General features: G+C 40.1%; 1 protein-coding gene across 1 annotated transcript in view; it reads right to left on the bottom strand.

Annotated features, from left to right (window-relative positions):
- The window catches only part of USH2A (usherin), a 454,712-nt gene that overhangs the window by 54,109 nt on the left and 380,863 nt on the right, over positions 1–19,740 (bottom strand). The window contains exons 58-60 of the mRNA XM_033144773.1: positions 15,580–15,738; positions 13,538–13,700; positions 8,206–8,560 (exon numbers count right to left, since the gene is read on the bottom strand). Coding sequence (XP_033000664.1) covers positions 8,206–8,560; positions 13,538–13,700; positions 15,580–15,738 — 677 coding nt within the window. The remainder of the gene's footprint in view (positions 1–8,205; positions 8,561–13,537; positions 13,701–15,579; positions 15,739–19,740) is intronic.

Here is a 19,740-nt window from a genome sequence, read left to right as displayed (position 1 = left end):
GAATTGTATGACTGTTCCAGGAAATTAGTAAGGTTTAACAAAGTGGGTTCTCCTTCATGGAGAGCACGTGTTGCGGTGGGGGACAGCAAGTCACCCCTCTGTTGCTGGGCGGAATCATATAGATGGCCACTGCTGTGACTGGGCTCTGGGTGTCATTGGGGAGATTTCTGTGTTGCAATTGTTGATGGACAGCCCAGAGGTTATATATTTCTTGCACACAGCGTGAGCTTCCTCTTTACTGCGTGCATCGGATCACCCTCCCTCCCTCCCTATTATTAGGCCTCTGCGTATGACCTTGCTATTCCTGTCATTGGGTCGTCTGCTTTTGGGGCAGGGGCCTGGTAGGAATTTTTCCATTTGGCTGATTGGCTGGTGCCATCTGGTTTTCACCTACTGCATAGCAATTTGTCACAACTTGTAAGGTTGGCGGTTAGGCATTGGTTATTAACGTGTTGGTGGAGGGGTAAGGATTGACTGTGGCTGCCCCTCCAATGCTGCTGCTGCATGGGGAATTCCATTAAAGGAATCCAGGGGCTCGCCATGCTTTTGTCTGTATCCGCCCGGTCAGGGACCAGGGCCATACAAGATCCCCTGGGAGCAATAGGGGAGAGGCGAGGGTCAGACCCCCGGCTCCCATTCTCTCCCCAAAGTGTTTTCCCTTTAGTGACTTCCACAGGTGGGTGGGTGTCAGTTCTGTCCCCAGTGGGACAGATAGTCTGAACCAATGCCTAAGCAACCACTCATATATTTTGTATTTTAATAAAGTTGTGGTCAAAATTATGCCAAAACCTTAAACTTAAATTTATGTGTGAAGTGTGTTTCATTTGAGGGGGTGGTTTGGGGACCTCGACACGCAAAAACTTTTCAGAAAGAATAACTCAACTTTTTTCCAGGTAGGCTACAGCCCAGCAAGTTATCACTGTAGAGAAATACTGAGCACATTCCAGGACCACTGGATTTTATTTATTTATTTATTTATTTATTTATTTATTTATTTATTTTACTCATCAGATTTGTTAGCCACTATATCTTGCTCATGGCAATCCAAAGCGACTTACAACTCTCTGCCATGAGAATCGACGGAATTTTAAGAAGTGTAACAGGATGAATTGTGCCCAACATCATTAGCAGTCTCCCATATATGCCTTGTGAACTATTATCCTGCAATGTAATGTTACATTTCATTACAGCCACTGTGAAGAAGCGTAATTATTTCATGATTTTATGTGATGTATTTTGTTGTTAAATTGTTCCTTTTGCTTTAGAGCACAAGGGCATAATACATCCACCCTAGCAACATTTTCTGATCCCCCAAGACACCTACCACATGATTTTCATTTCAACATCAGAAAGGGGGGGGGGATAAGGTACAGGCGTCCCGCCCAGCATGTATATGTACAGCACCTGGAAATCAACCAACCAACCAACCAATCAACTCAAACCCTTAAATGGCAGGATTGAGAGTCTTCATGGATTGTGAGGAGACCCTCCCCAGACATACTATCATCAGTGAGGACAGAGGAAGCTGTGAAGAGACTGGAGGTGCAGCAGAGCTTTGTTTACCCTTCTCAGCCTCCCCACCCAACAGCTGATGTGCAGAGTAGTGCAGCTGTCGCTGACACGTCCTCCAGCCTCCTGCCTGCCCCAGAGCTTCAATTCCAGTTGTGGATATTTTTGGATGCAGTATTTTTGGTATTGATTGAAGAGGGAGCGTCAGAGAGGGAGTTTAGAGGGTGATCCCCACTTTACATGATTTCAAATATGCATGTGGGGGCCTGGAACATAACCCCCGCATAAGTGGGGGGGGCATGCCTGTATACATAGGATTGTGGTGTTCTCTGTCTAGTTTCTGTCCAGTTCAGCACCCCAATGGGGAAGCAAGCAGCCCCCTCCCTGCTCATCAGATCAACAATTTGATGAGTCAGCAGGAGGCAATAACCATATCTTCATATGTGTGCCTGATGTCTGTGTGTTTGCACACTTTTATCTCCATGTATGTTGTATCCTCTATGTTTTTCTATGTGATATGTATGTGGGAGTGACGACCTGTAGTGGTCAGCACTGTTTGCCTGACCTATCAATCTGGGACACCCCCCCCATGCATTTGCACCACACCAAACTTGCCCCATCCCTTCTTCATAAGCTGCAGTGACACTGGTGATGAGAGGGTCAGGTAAGTGCCTTCACTCTCCTGGCCACTACTGGTGCCAATCCTTTGGCAAAAAGGGGTAGACGTTCATTTTAGAGCCTGTTCATACGAGGAAGCTTAAAGGTCACAAGAGGCTCAAAAGTTCAGCCCAGGAATGTTACATTTAAAGAGGAAATGAAACTTAGAAAGTAAAGGTGGGAAGGAGAAAGAGAAACCAAATAATTTACGGGAAAGAGAAGCTCAAGCAGAACTCTGTTGGCCTTGTGATTCAGCAAAAGGTTGAGAGGTGGAGTGGAAATAAAGGGTGGGAGACACCTAATAAGCCTCACCAGCAGAAGCCCCACTCTACTCCTCTATGTGCCCCCTGCATCCCTGAAAGTGGCTTTTGGTGGAGTGGGGGAATCCCCACAACAGGGCAAATGGGGAGGAAATGGGGATCATTCTGTATGGCAAGCAGAGAGAGTGCAGCACAGGCCACAGCCCCAAGCCATTGCAGCCATTCTTAACATTTCTACTTGCTCATTTTCAGGCTTTTACTGTTATGCCACATGGTGTAGGTTTCTGCAGTCTATTTGGACATACAGTATACATTGAATGCAACGCACACAAGAAGCAATGCTAAAACAAATTCCTTGGTTAGCAAAGGCTTTGTAAATATGAATCTCCTTTCACTCTCCACTCACACACAAATCTTAAACTTTGTTAGCAATAGAATCATAAAGGACAGACCTCACTGCTTGCTCAATATTGTAAGTCTTGCAAAGTAACGTGAAAGCTTGTGTGAGAGAATGACTAATGGCATATCCCATGAGAGAGCTCCAGTTGAGATGCTTTAAGAGATTAAATGCTTTAGCCTAGTACCCCCGTAAGCTATATTTTAAAGGGGCATAAGTTTAATCATTGGAAGCTAGTTCCTTCAATAAAATTAGATTTTAATTAAAACATCTCATTCACAAATTTGCAGTTAAGTGTTTGCCAGCAATTTCATGGGAAATTCTATTTCCACAGAGTAGCAACTTTCAAACATGATGTCTTTATTTTAGATTCCTGTGAAATTGAACACACACACACACGGACATTATTCACATATCAGCCCAGTACTATTTATTGCCAGATTTCTGATCAAAAGAAGAAAAACAGACTTCTGGGTGGATTGGACATTCCTTTTAAATCATGACTCAGGATGTAATTATGTGTTACCTTAATTGATGTTTTTATAATTTTATAAATAGGGGGTGATGTTTTATGTTGTAAATTTACTGCTTAGTCTGTTACTTTAAAGTTCTTTCGAAGTTCTAAGTAGAAAGGCTAAGTATATATATGTTGTTTGAAAAATTGTGTGCGATGGGCCAATGGCCGTAATAATAAATATCTATCTATCTATCTATATCCCAGTACTATTTATGTCAATAATTAATTTTCATCTGACACAAAATTCAAGTTGAATTTGGAGGCACACCAGGAATTTTAAAGGAATCCAAGGAGTTTTTATATAATTAGTAACATATCTCATGTGATGAGGTGGAAATTTTGTTTTGGACAAGTCGTGATGGAAAAACATCCAGATAATTTCAGGGGAATTAAAAATAGTTTTGAAGTTGATACGTTTGATAACATTTTGAATTTCTCATCTTCCTAGTCATGGGGTTTGATATTACTAAATGAAATACATAAATATTAGTTGCATCCAATGGCAACTTCAGGACCACTGGGGGAAAAATAGAAATTGTGCAAAGAGTTCAGTTGTGTTTTCTTCATGATGCCAAGATACTCCTCATTCTTGAATGGACTCAATCAGTTCCACGGTGTATGTGAGTTTCCCTGTCTCTTTTAGTTCAGCAATTTAGCACTAAAAGTGAAGTATCTTAGAGGTTCCCTGAAACAGAAGCTTCAGAAAAATGACATTGCACAGAAAAAGTCACTGCTCCTTATTGTCATCTGCTCCTACAGGAGGGTAGGCTACCAGCATAGGCTGAAGACCAATATGGACTGCATTTGCTACACAAGCACATCCTACCCCCAAATCCAGAGTTCCATTCAATGTGTCCCACATTGCACTTAGGGAAATAAAGCACTGCTTTAGTGTAAAGCATTAATTTGCAATACATTTGGTGGGCAGGGATGATGACCCACTGAAGCTGCCTTGCTCTGCAGAGACAAATGTTTAGCACAGCAACACACATTTTTAAATGAAAAGTGAAAGAATTTTAAAATAAAAATAGGAAGATATAGTAAAATGCATCAGTGCTATCTAAACCACACTTGATCTTTATGCATATATTTCTGACATATTTTTCCATTTCAGGTTTTGTAGGGTAATGTTTCTCCAGTGCCAAGAAAATACTAATTTAAAAGGCGTTAAAATGCCTTTGCTAAAGAAACATACTGTGGCAACATTATTTAAAAAGCCATTTTGGTACATTTTAGTGCCCTCAATGCAACCATCTTGGATATTTTCTGTTGTTGTTGGCATGATGTGCAAGGCAGTTCAATGCATGATTGGAGAGAGGAATTCCAAAACTCAACATCATGCTGAATGGTACTTGAAAATGATTTTGAAAACAACTACAAACTGTCCACTTGTCAATTCTGGCCTTTAACTTTTAAAACATATGTTTTAAATTGTTGCAAGAGAGTTAAAGTGTCTCACTTGTGGGAAACAATAAACTTGCTTTGAGGGAAGTGTGCAATTTAAGCAATACTGTGCAGGCATGGCCAAACTTGGCCCTCCAGCTGTCTTGGGACTACAACTCCCATCATCCCTAACTAACAGGACCAGTGGTCAGGGATGATGGGAATTGTTGTCCCAAAACAGCTGGAGGGCCAAGTTTGGCCGTGCCTGCTGTAGAGGGAAGCAAACATATATGCAGTCTTGCCATATAACTTGGCATGTACTTATGGAACAGCTGGAAGGCTATGAGTTGTACATAACATTTAAGAAAATTAAGAGATTGAAATTCAGGCTCTTCCTCAATATTGACCACTTCTTATCCCTGCTAATTTGCTCATGTTGAAAGTAGGCCAAGGAAAAAACAACAGCTCATATATTTCCTACAGAATATGGTATTCAGAAAATTTTACGATAGAATATGATATTCTGTCAAAATAAATTAAAAAATTAAAAAATTGTCCAGTAGAGACCAACAAAGTTTGTTCTGGGTATAAGCTTTCGTGTGCATGCACACTTCTTCAGATACCAGGTATCTGAAAGCTTATACCCAGAACAAACTTAGTTGGTATCTAAGGTGCTACTGGACAATTTTTAATTTTTTTAATTTATTTCGACTGCTTCAGACCAACACGGCTACCTACCTAAATCTAGAATCATGGAAGACACCACATTGAGCCGCATGAAATGGAAGTTCATCAACCTCATGGTATCTGAAGAAGTGTGCATGCACACAAAAGCTTATACCCAGAACAAACTTTGTTGGTCTCTAAGGTGCTACTGGACTATTTATTTATTTAGACTGTGTCAAACCAACACGGCTACTGACCTGAATCTATGATATTCTGATCTGACTTGAGTCTACATAGTGCTGATTATATGAAAGCCCCCATTATTATATGAGTTATATATAATGTAATTGTTGTTGTTGTTGTTGTTCAGTCGTTCAGTCGTGTCCGACTCTTTATGACCCCATGGACCAGAGCTCTTCGTGACCCCATGGACTCTTCGTGACCCCATGGACCAGAGCATATATTCTAATGTAATTAGAATATATGAAAGTCTCCATTATTGTGCACTGGGGTAGAACCAGACTAACAGGTCCCAGGGCTGGTATTTTCTATGCCATTACTTCATTAATATATAGTGGCAGCAGATAGGTGACTTTTTTGAGGCTGGCTTAGGTAGACATCATACATCAGATGGTACATAACAACTGAGGCCTGCATCCTGACATTATTTTTCAATTCGCATAAGAAGATCCCTGCTCACTCAGGCCAATGGCCCATCTCGTCCAACATTCTGCTTTCACAGTGGCCAACCAGGTGCCTATGGGAAGCCCACCAGAAGAACCGGAGTCAACAGCACTCTCTCCACATGCTGTTCCCAGCAACCAGGATACAGAGGCCTACTGCCTCCAACCATGAGGGCAGAGCATAGCCATGATGGCTAGTAGTCATTGATAGCCTTATCCTCCATGAATCTGTCTAGTCCTCTTTCAAAGCTATCCATATTGGTGGCCATCACTACATCTTGTTAGAGCAAATTCCACAGTTCAACTCTGCACTGTGTGAAGTACTTTATTTTGTCTGTCCTGAATCTTCCAACATTCAGTTTTATTACTTGTCCCCGAGTTGTAGTATTATGAGGTAAAAGTAAAGGGACCCCTGACCATTAGGTCCAGTCGCGGACAACTCTAGGGTTACGGCGTTCATCTCGCTTTATTGGCCGAGGGAGCTGGCGTACAGCTTCCGGGTCATGTGGCCAGCATTATTAAACTGCTTCTGGTGAAACAGAGCAGCACACAGAAACACCATTTACCTTCCTGCTGGAGCAGTACTTATTTATCTACTTGCACTTTGACTTGCTTTCGAACTGCTAGGTTGGCAGGAGTAGGGACCGAGCAATAGGAGCTCACCCCGTCGCGGGGATTCGAACCGCCGACCTTCAGATTGGCAAGCCCTAGGCTATGTGGTTTAGACCACAGCGCCACCCACGTCCTTCCACAGCACCAGCTGCGTAGGTAGGGAGGAGCAAAACTCCATTCACTTTCTCCACAACTTATATAATCTTACACAGTTCCATTATATCCCTCCTTATCTTTTTCCTGAGCAAAAAAAAAAAAGACTTGTAAGGAGCATACCCTTTTCTTAGGGAAGTTACTTCAGCCCTTGGTCATTTTGGCTTCCCTTTTCAGAACCATTTCCAGCTCTACAGTATCTTTTTTTGAAGTAAGACATTTGCAACACAGTGCCAGTCCAACGCCTCCTTTGACATTACGATTGCTGAAATAGCCAATTTACAGCAAAATCACAACACTGTATCTTGTTCTTAGTTCTGCCATTTCTTCCATGCAGAAATTGTATCCATCTAATTAGAGGTTCCTGTATTTGTCAAGGTTTGCAACTTACAGTATGGGAGTGCCAGGTGCTACTGTTGGTAAAAGCGTTTTCTTTTTGTGGTGGTTGATTTATTTCTGATTCTGAAGAGTTATGAGGCAAATCTTCCTAATTACTAAACATAAATCATAGGAGTCAAGCTAATGCTAATTTTACTATCATGCTTAAACCAGCATGCACTTGGAATGGTTGAAAAAATATATCTGATTTTGCTATGATTATATTTCATTTTGGACTTTTAAGTCTCCTATCCAAAGGATATTTACTAGTAAATTCTGCTATGCTCAGTGGAACTTATGAGCCAACATGCATGGGATTGTGATGGGCTGTTGTTCATGTGTAGATGTCCTCATTGTTGCATGTGAATCATCCATTATTAGCATACATGGGGAACTAAGGATTGCACCATGCAAATATTTTAGGACTACAACACTTAATCTATTAATCAATTCATTTTTTATAAGACTAAAAAGGTGCTTCCAATTAATTTGGGCAACACATTTTAATACAAATACTTTCAACGCATGAGAGGCAGGAAACTGTGGATGGCAAAAAGAAAAATCCCTGGATTTTCTCCCATATAAGAGCTTTTTCTAAGATAGTGACCACTATGATGTATGTGCACATCAACTAAAAACAAAGTATCCTTGTTTGCTTCAGAATTATTGTCATTACTCATATATACATAATAACTGATTAATCAACTACGACCAATGGTTTATCTGACTAACCATAGTTTGTGTGATTGAATTTTTATGTGTTTTTTCTTATACAGAGATATTATTGTAAACCACTTTGATTTTTTTATGCTGTAGCATTATATACCTTTTTTAGAAACAAATAAATAATACAACCAGAAACATGCAATCTTTCTTGAAATGGCCGACAGCCTTAATATGCACTTCTAAACCACCAATGAGGTCAGAAAAGGAAACTGCATGCGTTTCTAAAAATGACTCCTTCATGTTGGCTGATTATCTAACACTTACCGATACAGTTAATGCAGTAACAGCTGGCGTGTTAAATGTCGGGTCACTCTGTCTCTCTTGATAGACGACACGATACTGAGAAATGGCACCGTTAGGAGAGGTGGGTTCGGTCCAATTTAGGAGCACAGAGTAAGGGCTTAAAGCTTGGCCTAAGGGAACTTTCATGCCCCAAGGTGGGGCTTCTAGAGTTTGTGTTGAAGACCACAGACTATCCACAGAGCCCTTGGAATTCTGTGCCCTAATGCGGTATTCATACTCCGTGAACGGCTGAAGGACATCTGTAGCATCAATGAATTCTAAAGCACCTTCAGACCAGATGAATATAAGCAGTTCCTCTCGAGTACCCAATGGACGTCTGAAAGTCATACAAAAATCACCTGTAAATAACTTTTATAGCCACTAATAAATAAGAGATCATTTGATACTGAAGTACAAACTTCAAAATGACTATAGTCTAGTATTGTTAAGTGTTTATCATTAACAATGCACATACTTATTACACCAAATCAATACATTACCTGATGTGCCACTTGCAACTGCAAACAGGGTGCATCTGCTGATGTGAAATCAGCTCAGGTGCTAGGCAGGTGTCATGATCATGCCCTATGGACAATGGACCTTTTCTTTCACAAGTAAAAATATTTAGCTAATGTAAAAATTGGTTCTTTCAATACTTATGGTTATCTGTAGCAACTGTTTTTAAAGTCATGACACATTTACAGGAAGCAGCGGTTTTTGTTTTGTGCTAAGTTGGTGGTAAATGTGGACTTGGTTATTGTTTGACTTGGTACTGCATAAGGAAAAACAGAGTATGTACAGGTACATGGGCCAACACATGCATGTAATAACACATGAGTGTAATAAAGTAAAAGTACAGTATAAAATCATAGAATTGTAAAGTTGGAAGGGACCCCAAAGGTCCAATCCCCAGCAATGCAGGAATCTCAGCTAAAGGATCCATGACAGACGGCCATCCAATGAAGTAGACTTTACCACCTCCTGAGAGAGTCTGATCTACTGTCAAACAACTCTTACAGTCAGAAAGTTCATGCTGGTGTTTAGTTGGAATCACCTTTCTTTTAACTTGATGCCACTGGTTCGGGTCCTAGCCTCTGGAGCAGGAGAAAACAAGATTTGCTCCATCTTTCGTGTGACAGCCCTTTAGATACCTGAAGATGGCTGCCATATCTCCTCTCCATCTCCTCTTTTCCAGGCTAAATATACTCAGCTGTTCCCCATAAGGCTTGGTTTCCAGAATCCTGGTCATCTTGGCTGCCTTCATCTGCACATGTTCCAGCTTGTTAATATTCTTCTTAAACTGTGTTGGCCAGAACTGGACACAGTACTCCCGGTGTGGTCTGACCAATGCAGAATAGAGTGGGACAATGACTTCCCATGATCAGGACACTATACTTCTAATGGTGCAGCCTAGAATAGCATTAGCTTTCTTTTCTTTTCTTTTCTTTTTTGCTGTTGCATCACATTATTGACTCATGTTAAGTTTGTGGTCTCAATCACAGTGGTTCAGGGTAGGGAGAAGTATGGTGTGGGAGGTGAGCTAAAGCAACCATCAATATGTCCCATGCTAGTTTTGTGCAAAAGTGACAGAAGACTGATTGCCATGGAATGGCCTTTTATGTGCACCCTACCTCAGCCCAACTTACTGTTGGGGTAAGTGAGTTTAATGGAAGTTTGAGGAACTTGCAGAAACTCCAATTCAATGTGTTGCTATTTGGTTTCCAGTTTCTGAACCTTTATCCAAAGATTAACACCATGATTTTATGCAAATCACTTGTATCATTGGGGACTAGCAGCTTTTTAATTTTTGGAAGGGAGGTAGAATTTTCAAGGTGCAATGGGCTGTATGGTAAAATGCACCATGTTTTATAGTGGTTAGAGCAGGTATCCCCAAACTCGGCCCTCCAGATGTTTTGGGACTACAACTCCCATCATCCCAAGCTAACAGAACCAGTGGTCAGGGATGATGGAAATTGTAGTCCCAAAACATCTGGGGGGCCGATTTTGGGAATGTCTTGGTTAGAGTGTTGTACTAGGACCTGGGAGCATTCAAAGCCCCATTCAGCCCTAAAGCTTGGGCCAGTCACCATCTCTCAGTCTAATGTACTTCACAGAGTTGTGAGGATAAAATGGTGAAGAGGAGAACCATCTATGCTCCTGTGAGCTGCTTGGAAGAAATGTGGGACATAAATGTAAGAGCAAATATAATAAATAAATTTAAAATATAATATAATAATAAATTAAATTAATTAAATGGTTATTAGCATAGGGCTAATAGGGCACACTTATGCTGCTTCCATTTAGTGCAGAGTTTTGCATTAAATGCCCTCCTAGTGAGTTACAAAAATATGTCAATCACAAAAAAGTGAAAAATTATGATATTTTATGTGCAGCAGTGCTCAGTGGTTTGCTTTGCACTGCATAGCATCTCAATTAGCCACCATAGCTGTTTGTTGGGTTCACAAATTACTGTTTAGTAACGTGGAAAATATGTGATAAACAGCTCCTCTCCCTGATAGATCAAATATGCCACCAACCGTGAGTTCTTCCACAAGCAAAGCCGAACAATGTAGTCTGGTTAAAGTGTTTAGATCTTATTACTGTTGAATATTTAATGAAAGAAACTTATGGTTAGGTAAATGGTTCCATCTGTAGTGCTAAAAGGAGAATATCCTCATGTATGAATAAACTCCAAGCAGAAGTGGCTGAACAGTCTCTAGTCATTTCAACAGCCTGAAGATTTAGAATTCAGCTCCTCATTTAAATGGAAGCTTTTCTCCCACACACAGAGAGAATCACAAGAGAAAGATGCCCTTCTCAGGAACTGCTAACTGTCACTGAACCTGCATATTATGGTTTGATGCCTTCACCCATTTAAAGGTGTTCAAAGAGTGATGTTTATCAGGGCAAACTTTATAGCCAAGAACATAGCTACGTAGCTTGAAGTGGAGACTTTAGTGGAGGGCAAACTGGGCAACTGACTAGGGCTCCTCACTCTAGGGCACCCTAAAATCTGCATAACACTTCATGCCTTCTTGCTGTACTCTGCAGTCCTCTTGCCATCCAGGGAGCTTCATGCATTCCGTATCCAACTGAATTACTCCCCCACAACCTACTCAGTTATTATCATCAGAGTAAGGGAAAGCAAATCAAGTAAATACATTTATAAAAGGGCACTCTGACTGCGGAGTAGTTTCCTCAAAGAGGCACTCTTTGCTCCTTCTTTATGGTCTTTTCAGAGCAAGGCAAAGGTCTTTTTTATTTACTGAGGCCTCTTAAATAATTTGTGGTTCTGAAACCTGGATGCCCAATGTTTATTTGTGATTTATTGGTTTATCAGTTCTGTCAAGTGGTTTGATTTCTTCCTTTTCTAGAGGGGAATTTCTTTTTACTACTTTTTGTTGTTTTATTACATTGCATCATTACTGATATTGTGTGTGTGTGTCTGTGTGTGTGTGTGTCTGTGGTGGCATAGAAACACAGCATAAATGAATAAATATTGCTATACTTCCCTTCCTCCCTCCAGTTTTGTTCTAAAAACTTACCTAACGAAGGTTTGGGGTTGGGTGAGGAAAGAAGGAAGGTTAGCAGAGAATTCCAAACCCTTGCAAATATATATCCTTCAGGATTAATGAAAACCTGCCTACCACTTGCAGGTTAAATAAATTTAGTTTGGTGTATATATGACAGCAAGGCAGTGGCAGCAAATGATGAAAAAGAAATTACATACCATAACATCCTCCAGAAATACTGCAGACTTCCTGCTATAACAGTCTAACGCTATGCGTGGGTATCACATGCAAAAAAAAAAAAAAAAAAAAGAACTCTGTGCTTACATCCCATTTCTGCCCTTACAAATTTCTGATTTTTTTCACAGCTATCTGAGAAAGATGTGATATTGTTGTTGTCTAAGCACATTTAAACTTCAGCTGAAATAACTGCCAAGTGATTCATGCCTATGTAGGTGAATATAACGATTGTATCTGGAGCCCCAGTGCGCCATTTTCATTTCACTTTAAATAAAAAACAAAATGTATCTATGTCAGTCAGTGCCCTTCTGCTGTACTCAGAGGTATCAAACAGGCTACAATTATGATTGTGAAGTGATTGTGTCACATTGGAGGAAGGTTTATTGCTTTCGAGTCTGCTAGGCAGTAACACATTCTGTTTCATATTACTCTTTATATCATTGTTTGGCTGTGACTAGAATAATCAAATGCCATCAAATGCTGTCAAATTCAATTTACAGTATTTTCCACTTTCTGCATTATATTTCCTGTTTTCCCTTTCTCTGGCTGCTGTGGAATTGCAGCTGTAATCATCAGCTTTATTTACAAAACCAGTAGAGTGAAGCCTTGTCTTGGACTATAAGAGATACTTTATTTCTCTTTATACAGAGGAGGGATTTGATGTGTTTGGCCATACAATTAGCAGGTGAAAATATTCCAGGAGAACCAGAATTTTATAGACTCCTAGAAACCTTAAGAATTGGCTGGCAAGTTCAATGAAAGATACAAATTTAGATCCACAGCTACCAATGGGAAAGAGTTGTAGCTCAGTGGGAGGCCAAATGCTTCTCATGCAGAAGGAGTCAGGTTCAATCCAGTTTTATAGGTCAAACCCTGGAGAGCTGCAGCCATTCAGCGTAGATAATACTGAGCTGGATGGGCCAATCCAACTTTCTGTGTTTCTATGTTTCCCATCTATGACTTCTTGGCCTTTGGTTTCTTGACAACCTTAAGGCTGCCAGGCCATAGGTAAAAAGTAAAGGACCCATGGATGGTTAAGTCCAGTCAAAGGTGACTATGGGGTTGCGGCGCTCATCTCGCTTTCAGGCCAAGGGAGTCCACAGACAGCTTTCCAGGTCATGTGGCCATCATGATTAAACCACTTCTGGCACAATGGAACACCGTGATGGAAACCAGAGCACACGGAAATGACATTTACCTTCCTGCCGCAGCAGTACCTATTTATCTGCTTACACTGGAGTGCTTTTGAACTGCCGACCTTCTGATCGGCAAGCCCAAGAGGCTCAGTGGTTTAGACCACAGCGCCGCCTGCGGTCATAATATAGTAGTCACAGTAGAAATCACACTTAGGCCAATTCCTTCCTTTTTCAGGCCAAAAACATTGGTGTGGTTCCCCCCCCATGCTATCCAACGTATGCACTTGGGAAGATAATTTAAACATTATTGGAGCTGAATAAAAGTTCAAGGTGGGGGATACTGTAGTTTCTATATTGAGCATCTGAGTAGGGTTAAACAACAACAACAACAACAACAACAACAACAACAACAACAACAACCAAAGCTACCTGTAAACAAAGTAGTTTCTAATTATTCCATTGGGTTTCCTAGGTGGTGACCATTTCACCTCTATTGATGCTGATCCAGTGGCTGCAATGACAGGGGGACTCAAATCCTTAGGAGGTGCTTCAGCTGTCCTTGCATATGCCCGTTCACCAACACCACAGCCAACTACAAGAAAACAAAAGCAACAATTAAGGATCATGTTTTGGACACTGGGACACGCTCTTTGGATTGACAAATGCCCAAGAAACAACAACAACAACAACACACACACACACACACACACACAGCAAATATACATTTCATTTTCATTTTTAAGCATTCAATTTTATTTTATTTTTACTTCAGTTGCTATCACCCAATAACCAAAGTTCTCTGGACAGTTTAAAAAACCATAAAAATAAAACAATACATAATTTAAAACAGAACAATATAGCACAATATAAAACCAGAATAAAATCAACATGGGGTATTGGCAATGTAAAAGATATAAGAACCACTAAAACACGTCTAAAAACCCTGGGAACAATTTAAAAGGTCATCGCCTAACACAAGACCACAGCATAGGTTCTAAACATTTCCCTCTAGGGAGGATAATTCACAACTGTGGCACCACCACTGAAATGGCTCTCAGTAGCTACAGGCATAAACAAATAAAGAACTGATTTGGAGAACCAAACCATAGTTTAGCAAGCTAGAAACAAGTACTGTTTTCATGTGTTCCCTTTGCACATTGACCCTGGTTCACTTAAACTACAGTTTCCTGTTATGTTTGAGATAGGGAACTATGATTTAACATCAGTTTATTGTCCAGGATATTAAACCACATTCAAAGCATGCTTTAAATCCCTTAACAACTTGGGTACGAGTTTGCCTATGAGATTGCCTTACTCCACATGTGTCCACTCCACTGCTTCAATGGGCAGAATTGGCACTACTACAGGTGCAACATAACACCCATTCCACATTTGTAAGAATGTGTTCATTTAGTGTGGCAGCACCTACACTTTGGAACTCCCTGCCTATTGAGATCAAGGAGGGGCCTTCACTGTACTCTTTTTGGCACCTGCAAAAAAAACATTCTTGTTTAAACAAGCCTACTTCCCAGCTGCTTAGAAAGTTGGGGTAATTTCAATCTCTTAATATTTTAACTTTTGTTTGTTTGTAAATAAGGTTGTAGACTTTTCTTGACTACAGTTTTATCTTTTTGTAGACCGCTTTGAGGGTTATTTATTTATTTGTTTTACAATCAAGTGGTGTATGAAGGCTATGAAATAAAGGTTTAAGATCTTGGATAGCAAAACTGACATTAAACCATAGTTTAATGGGCAAGAGCAGCCAATTGTAGTTTAAGCTAACAAGGACTAGCATGTGAAGGCAGGAAGCAAGAGGAGGAGGAAGGAGCACAGAGTCCCAAGGCTCACTCCCTGCTCACTGAATGATACAAAAAAGGCAAACAGTGCAGGAAAAATTCTTGAAATAATATTGATTTGGACCGCCATAAAAGTTTTTGAAAGATGGGATCAATCTTACAAGTCCCCAATACCCAGAAGCTTCAAGTTCAGTATCAACAGTTTCTGTAGACTTCCACCAACTTAAGTGCTTTACCCATGCCAACAGATCCCTTTAGATAAGGTTTCATGCATTCTTTGTAATCCAAAATAACAGAGCACTAATCCTTCTGCTTTATATGAATAATAAAAAAGAGATAAATTGCTGATGTAACATCAATTGAGAATGGATTGTATCTGATGTGTACTTCTAGACCATTTTTTTTTAAAAAAAACTACTTTATGCTTTTCATAATGCATTTCACAAAAAGAACTACCATTCCCCCAAATGCTAACGTTTTAAATTTTCTTTTAAAATATTCATGATATAATATGGAGAAATGTAAAATGCACCACTCAGTGTCAGGCTTTGCTTTTACTAGGTAAACATTTCACTTCAATTTTGAAATAAGATGTTATCTGTTTTGCTGAACAGAAGCTATTTTGCAAAACTGCACTGTCTGCTGATGACAAAAGAGAATTACTTAACATCTTACCATCCTGGCAGGCTTGTATCCTTATCTCGTATTGTGTGTACGGGTCCAGACCATCCAAAAGAGCAAAGTTAGGCTGGCCGACTGGTATTACAAGTGGGGAGGCACTGCCAGCATTTAGTAGTATGTTGTACTTCAAAGGCAACTTAGTCTTAAATGATCCTGTTACAAAATAGACAACAGTTCATAGGACAATTGCTGTTTCACATGCACAGTCTTTCTGATTTCGTGTTTCCTCGTAAACAGGGGAACTCTATGCCACGAAGCACTGGAATGATTAAGATTGTGTTTCTTGATAATGATACTTCATTCATACATGAATAATAAACATACCTTATTCACACATGAATGCTCAGCATTTCAGTGGTCACAAGCATCAGGCACCAGAGATGAATCACCACAGACAGAATTTTTAATTTTCCCAGTGCCAACTCAAACATCATGATCAACCATGGAGATATTTCACGCATTTGGCCAAGAGTCAAAGATATGCCACCAAAACCCTATTCAGATAGAGAGATGGAGTGGGATCACACACATAGGGCTCTTTCCATGTAATTGGAAACCCTATTTTCCCAGGATTTCTGATCACCGAGAAAGATCTGTATGAGTTTATAGTTGCATGAATGTGGGCTCTATGCAGACCTTCCATTGAACTGTATAAGTTCAAAGTAGGATCAACACATGCCATTGTACCTCCACTGCTGCATGACTTCCCATCACTGGACATTGGTCATTGTAATCATTGGTCATAATGGCTGGGGGTGATGGGAGTTAGAGGCCCAACACCACCTTGGAGGGACACAGTTTGTCCACCATTGTTCTACAGTAGGCATGGCCAAACTTGGCCCTCCAGCTGTTTTGGGACTACAACTCTCATCATCCCTAGCTAACAGGACCAGTGGTCAGGGATGATGGGAATTGTATTCCCAAACAGCCAAGTTTGGCCATGCCTGTTCTACAGGATCCAACATTCAGTAGACTGGACTTTTCAGATTATACAAAACCAGAACAATGTAGGGAAAGGGTTATGGGTAGAAGTGAAATACTTTACTCAGAGAATTTCACAAGCATAAGGTATGAAAGCATATTTAGGTTCATGTAGAGTCATATAGCACAATCTTACTTGTCCCACAAGTGGAAAGCAGGGTTCCAAGAAGCTCTGTAAGAAACCATTATAAATTTTTAAAATAAAAACAGCCCAACTTGCCATGCGTCCGATTTTGCCGATTCAAAAAAAATCCACCTGGACACCATTTTTCTGAGCAACTCCCAGACGTGTCCAGGAAAACCCGGATGTAGGGCAGCCCTAACATAGCTTGGGGTTCCATGACATGCTGTCTTTCACACTTGTGTCTTGCCCTATCTTCAAAATGCTCATGGAAGCAACACATGTGGGGCTTTCCCATTTTTATTCATACCAAAACCTTGTACAATAGGTTGGACTGAAGGCACACATTAGACCAGTGTTTCTCAAACTTGGGTAGGACCAGTAGTCAAGGATGATGGGAGCTGTAGTCTAACAAATTTGAGAAACACTGCATTAGGCATTATCACTGAGTGGGGATCCAGTATTCCATCCAATCAGGGACAGAATAAGAGATTTTGGCACCTGAGGCTGATCCTAAAACTTCACTTCTCTCCCTGCTAGGGAAGAAGGAGAGAGGGAAGATCTACATCAGGAACAAGGGGGGAAAGAAAGATCAACATAAAGATCTGCTGTCCCGGACAATCATTCTGCCTGAGGCAGCTGCCTCACCCTGCCTCATGGGAGCATTGCATGGGTGTTACACATATGTGTGTAATGTAGCTACACAAAAGAAACATGGAGAGAGGAGTGGAGCTTTGGTATTCTGTCCAATATATTATATTGATTCAAAACTGGTAGGAACAACCTCACTAGGAAGCCAGAAAAGACAGCAGATTCCAAAAGGAGGGCGCCATTTTGCATGCCACCTAAATATAAATGTTGGAGGGATGCCATCTAGACTTTTTATTCACATCTGAAATTGTATTAGATTGTTGCTAAGGACAGGCCAAAAAAAAAAAAAACCAAATAAATGAAGTTAAAAGTAAACAGACTGCCTTGATCAAGTCTTCTCAGGAAGAAAGCAAGAATATGTTACACAAATCATGTAGGAATAGGAATAGGAATAGGAGTAGGAATAATTTATTGGCCAAGTACATTTTCCAACATACTTGGAATTTTGCTTCGGCTACATTGCAATGTAAACATACCTTATACAAACACTGTTCCACTCACAATGCAAACCCCACCCATAACTGGCCTCCCCTTCCGCTACACAACTACAAATTTAACAATTTAATGTAAAAAAAATACGCTGAAAAACAATGGGGTTGTCAGTAGGATGCTTTGCCCTCTTTTTCTGTGTAACATATTTCCCCTATCAGCTGATGCCTTTGAAAACAAGAAAGGCAAATGTTCATAGGAAATGGAAATGTGGCGGTCAGAAAAGTGCCTATGTCTTAGAATATCTGCGGCAAGTCTGAAACTACCACAGCATTGATGGTTTGATGAGTGAATGGAATGAAATGGGCAGATTTGTTAAAGTCAGCTGGGAAACCACACGACTTGGTTAGTTCCAGAGTTCATAAATTTATGTCAGAATAAAAAGAACAGTAAAAGCACAAGTGAACCAATTTACCCTAAGTGCAAATGGCAGTTTTGTTATTTGGTGTCAAAGTTACCGTGAGCACAATGACAACCTGCCATAACGCATTTTCGTGTTCACTAAAGAACAAGGATTTAGTTGGTTAATATTCCCAGCAATACTCCTTTTCATAATTTACAACAACTAGATGCTGATAGGTTATTTAACATTTATGAAGTTAAGATGTAATCAGAAAATCCTGATTATCTTTACAAATAAAAAAGTTAAATTATTCCACTTTTTTCCCTTCAGGACTTCATTTCACAGCAGGTGCATATTTTGCAACAGGACAAGTCAATCAAACAACATCTTGGGCTTTCCTCTTCCCCTTTTTTTCTTTATATTTGGACAGTGGATAATGGACAATTCTGAAAAAAGCACCTTCAAATTTATTTCAAAACTAAGGAGTCTCATAAGGAAAATGTGTAAGAAAGTATGGTTTAAAAGGGTCTTTTTGTATAGATTAAAAACACAATTGAAACCAACAGATTAAAAAAAGCATCACACGTTGTTCGGCATATACCAAAATTCAAACCCAATAATGACCAGTGGTCTAATATTGTTTTTCCCATATCTTCCAGAGTTGGATTTCAGCTACATATCTTATGTATTTTATTAATATTCAATGTAAAGATTTCCTCTGATGTTTGTTATTAAAAACGCACCCATATTATCATAAAACAGTATATATGGCTCCATCATCATTTTTAATGCTAAATATTCAGATTAATGGCATAATCTTATTTTCTACTAAAAGCTGCATAGATAAAATCATACTGAGGTGTATTTTACAGTGCACACTGTGGTTTTGCAAGTTGAGGCTAATGGGAGTTGCAGTTCAAAATATAAGGAAGGCACCAGGTTGTTGAAGGATGCCCGAAACCAAGTATTCCAAAAACTTCATCCGGTGGTTACATGTAGGTGCTGAATAGTGTATGAGACACCCTGCATTTAAAAAGTCACTGTGTGGAGCATCAGCCATCCTACATCACCTTTTAAGACCTACCTCTAGGTAAAACCAAGGCCACCATAAAACCACCAAAGCCACTAGGTCCCACCTGGATTCAGCACTCAAATTGTAACATAAACCCCTGATATATCCAAGAGAATTAACAGGGGCACACTCCTGTATATCTCTCACCAGGATAACCAAGGCAGTTTCAGTCCCCAAACTATTATTCCAATAGAAAAATCACTTTCAGAGGAAATTGTTGGCAATGCTTTACTTATATCAGAAAAAAACCTAAATGAGTGCATTCAAGGACACAATGGGCTGTATCCAAACTTACTCCCTGTACATAATGACCCCAGCCACTGAAGGTAAGATCCATAGTACCATATTGGTAAAACAAGTGCACCGACACCCAGTATCTCTTGCTCTTTCAGAAATTAAAGCCCTATTTTCCATAGTAAGTGAGGTGTGTCAAACACCTTTTTCTCCTTTAATTCATCACTTTAACCACTGCTTGGACATCTCACCATTTAGCTTAGA

Source organism: Lacerta agilis, chromosome 3 (genome assembly GCF_009819535.1).
Source record: "Lacerta agilis isolate rLacAgi1 chromosome 3, rLacAgi1.pri, whole genome shotgun sequence".
Classification (NCBI taxonomy): Eukaryota; Metazoa; Chordata; class Lepidosauria; order Squamata; family Lacertidae; genus Lacerta; species Lacerta agilis.
The sequence above is the reverse complement of the archived record's forward strand: the minus strand, read 5'-3'. Positions and strand labels throughout refer to the sequence as shown.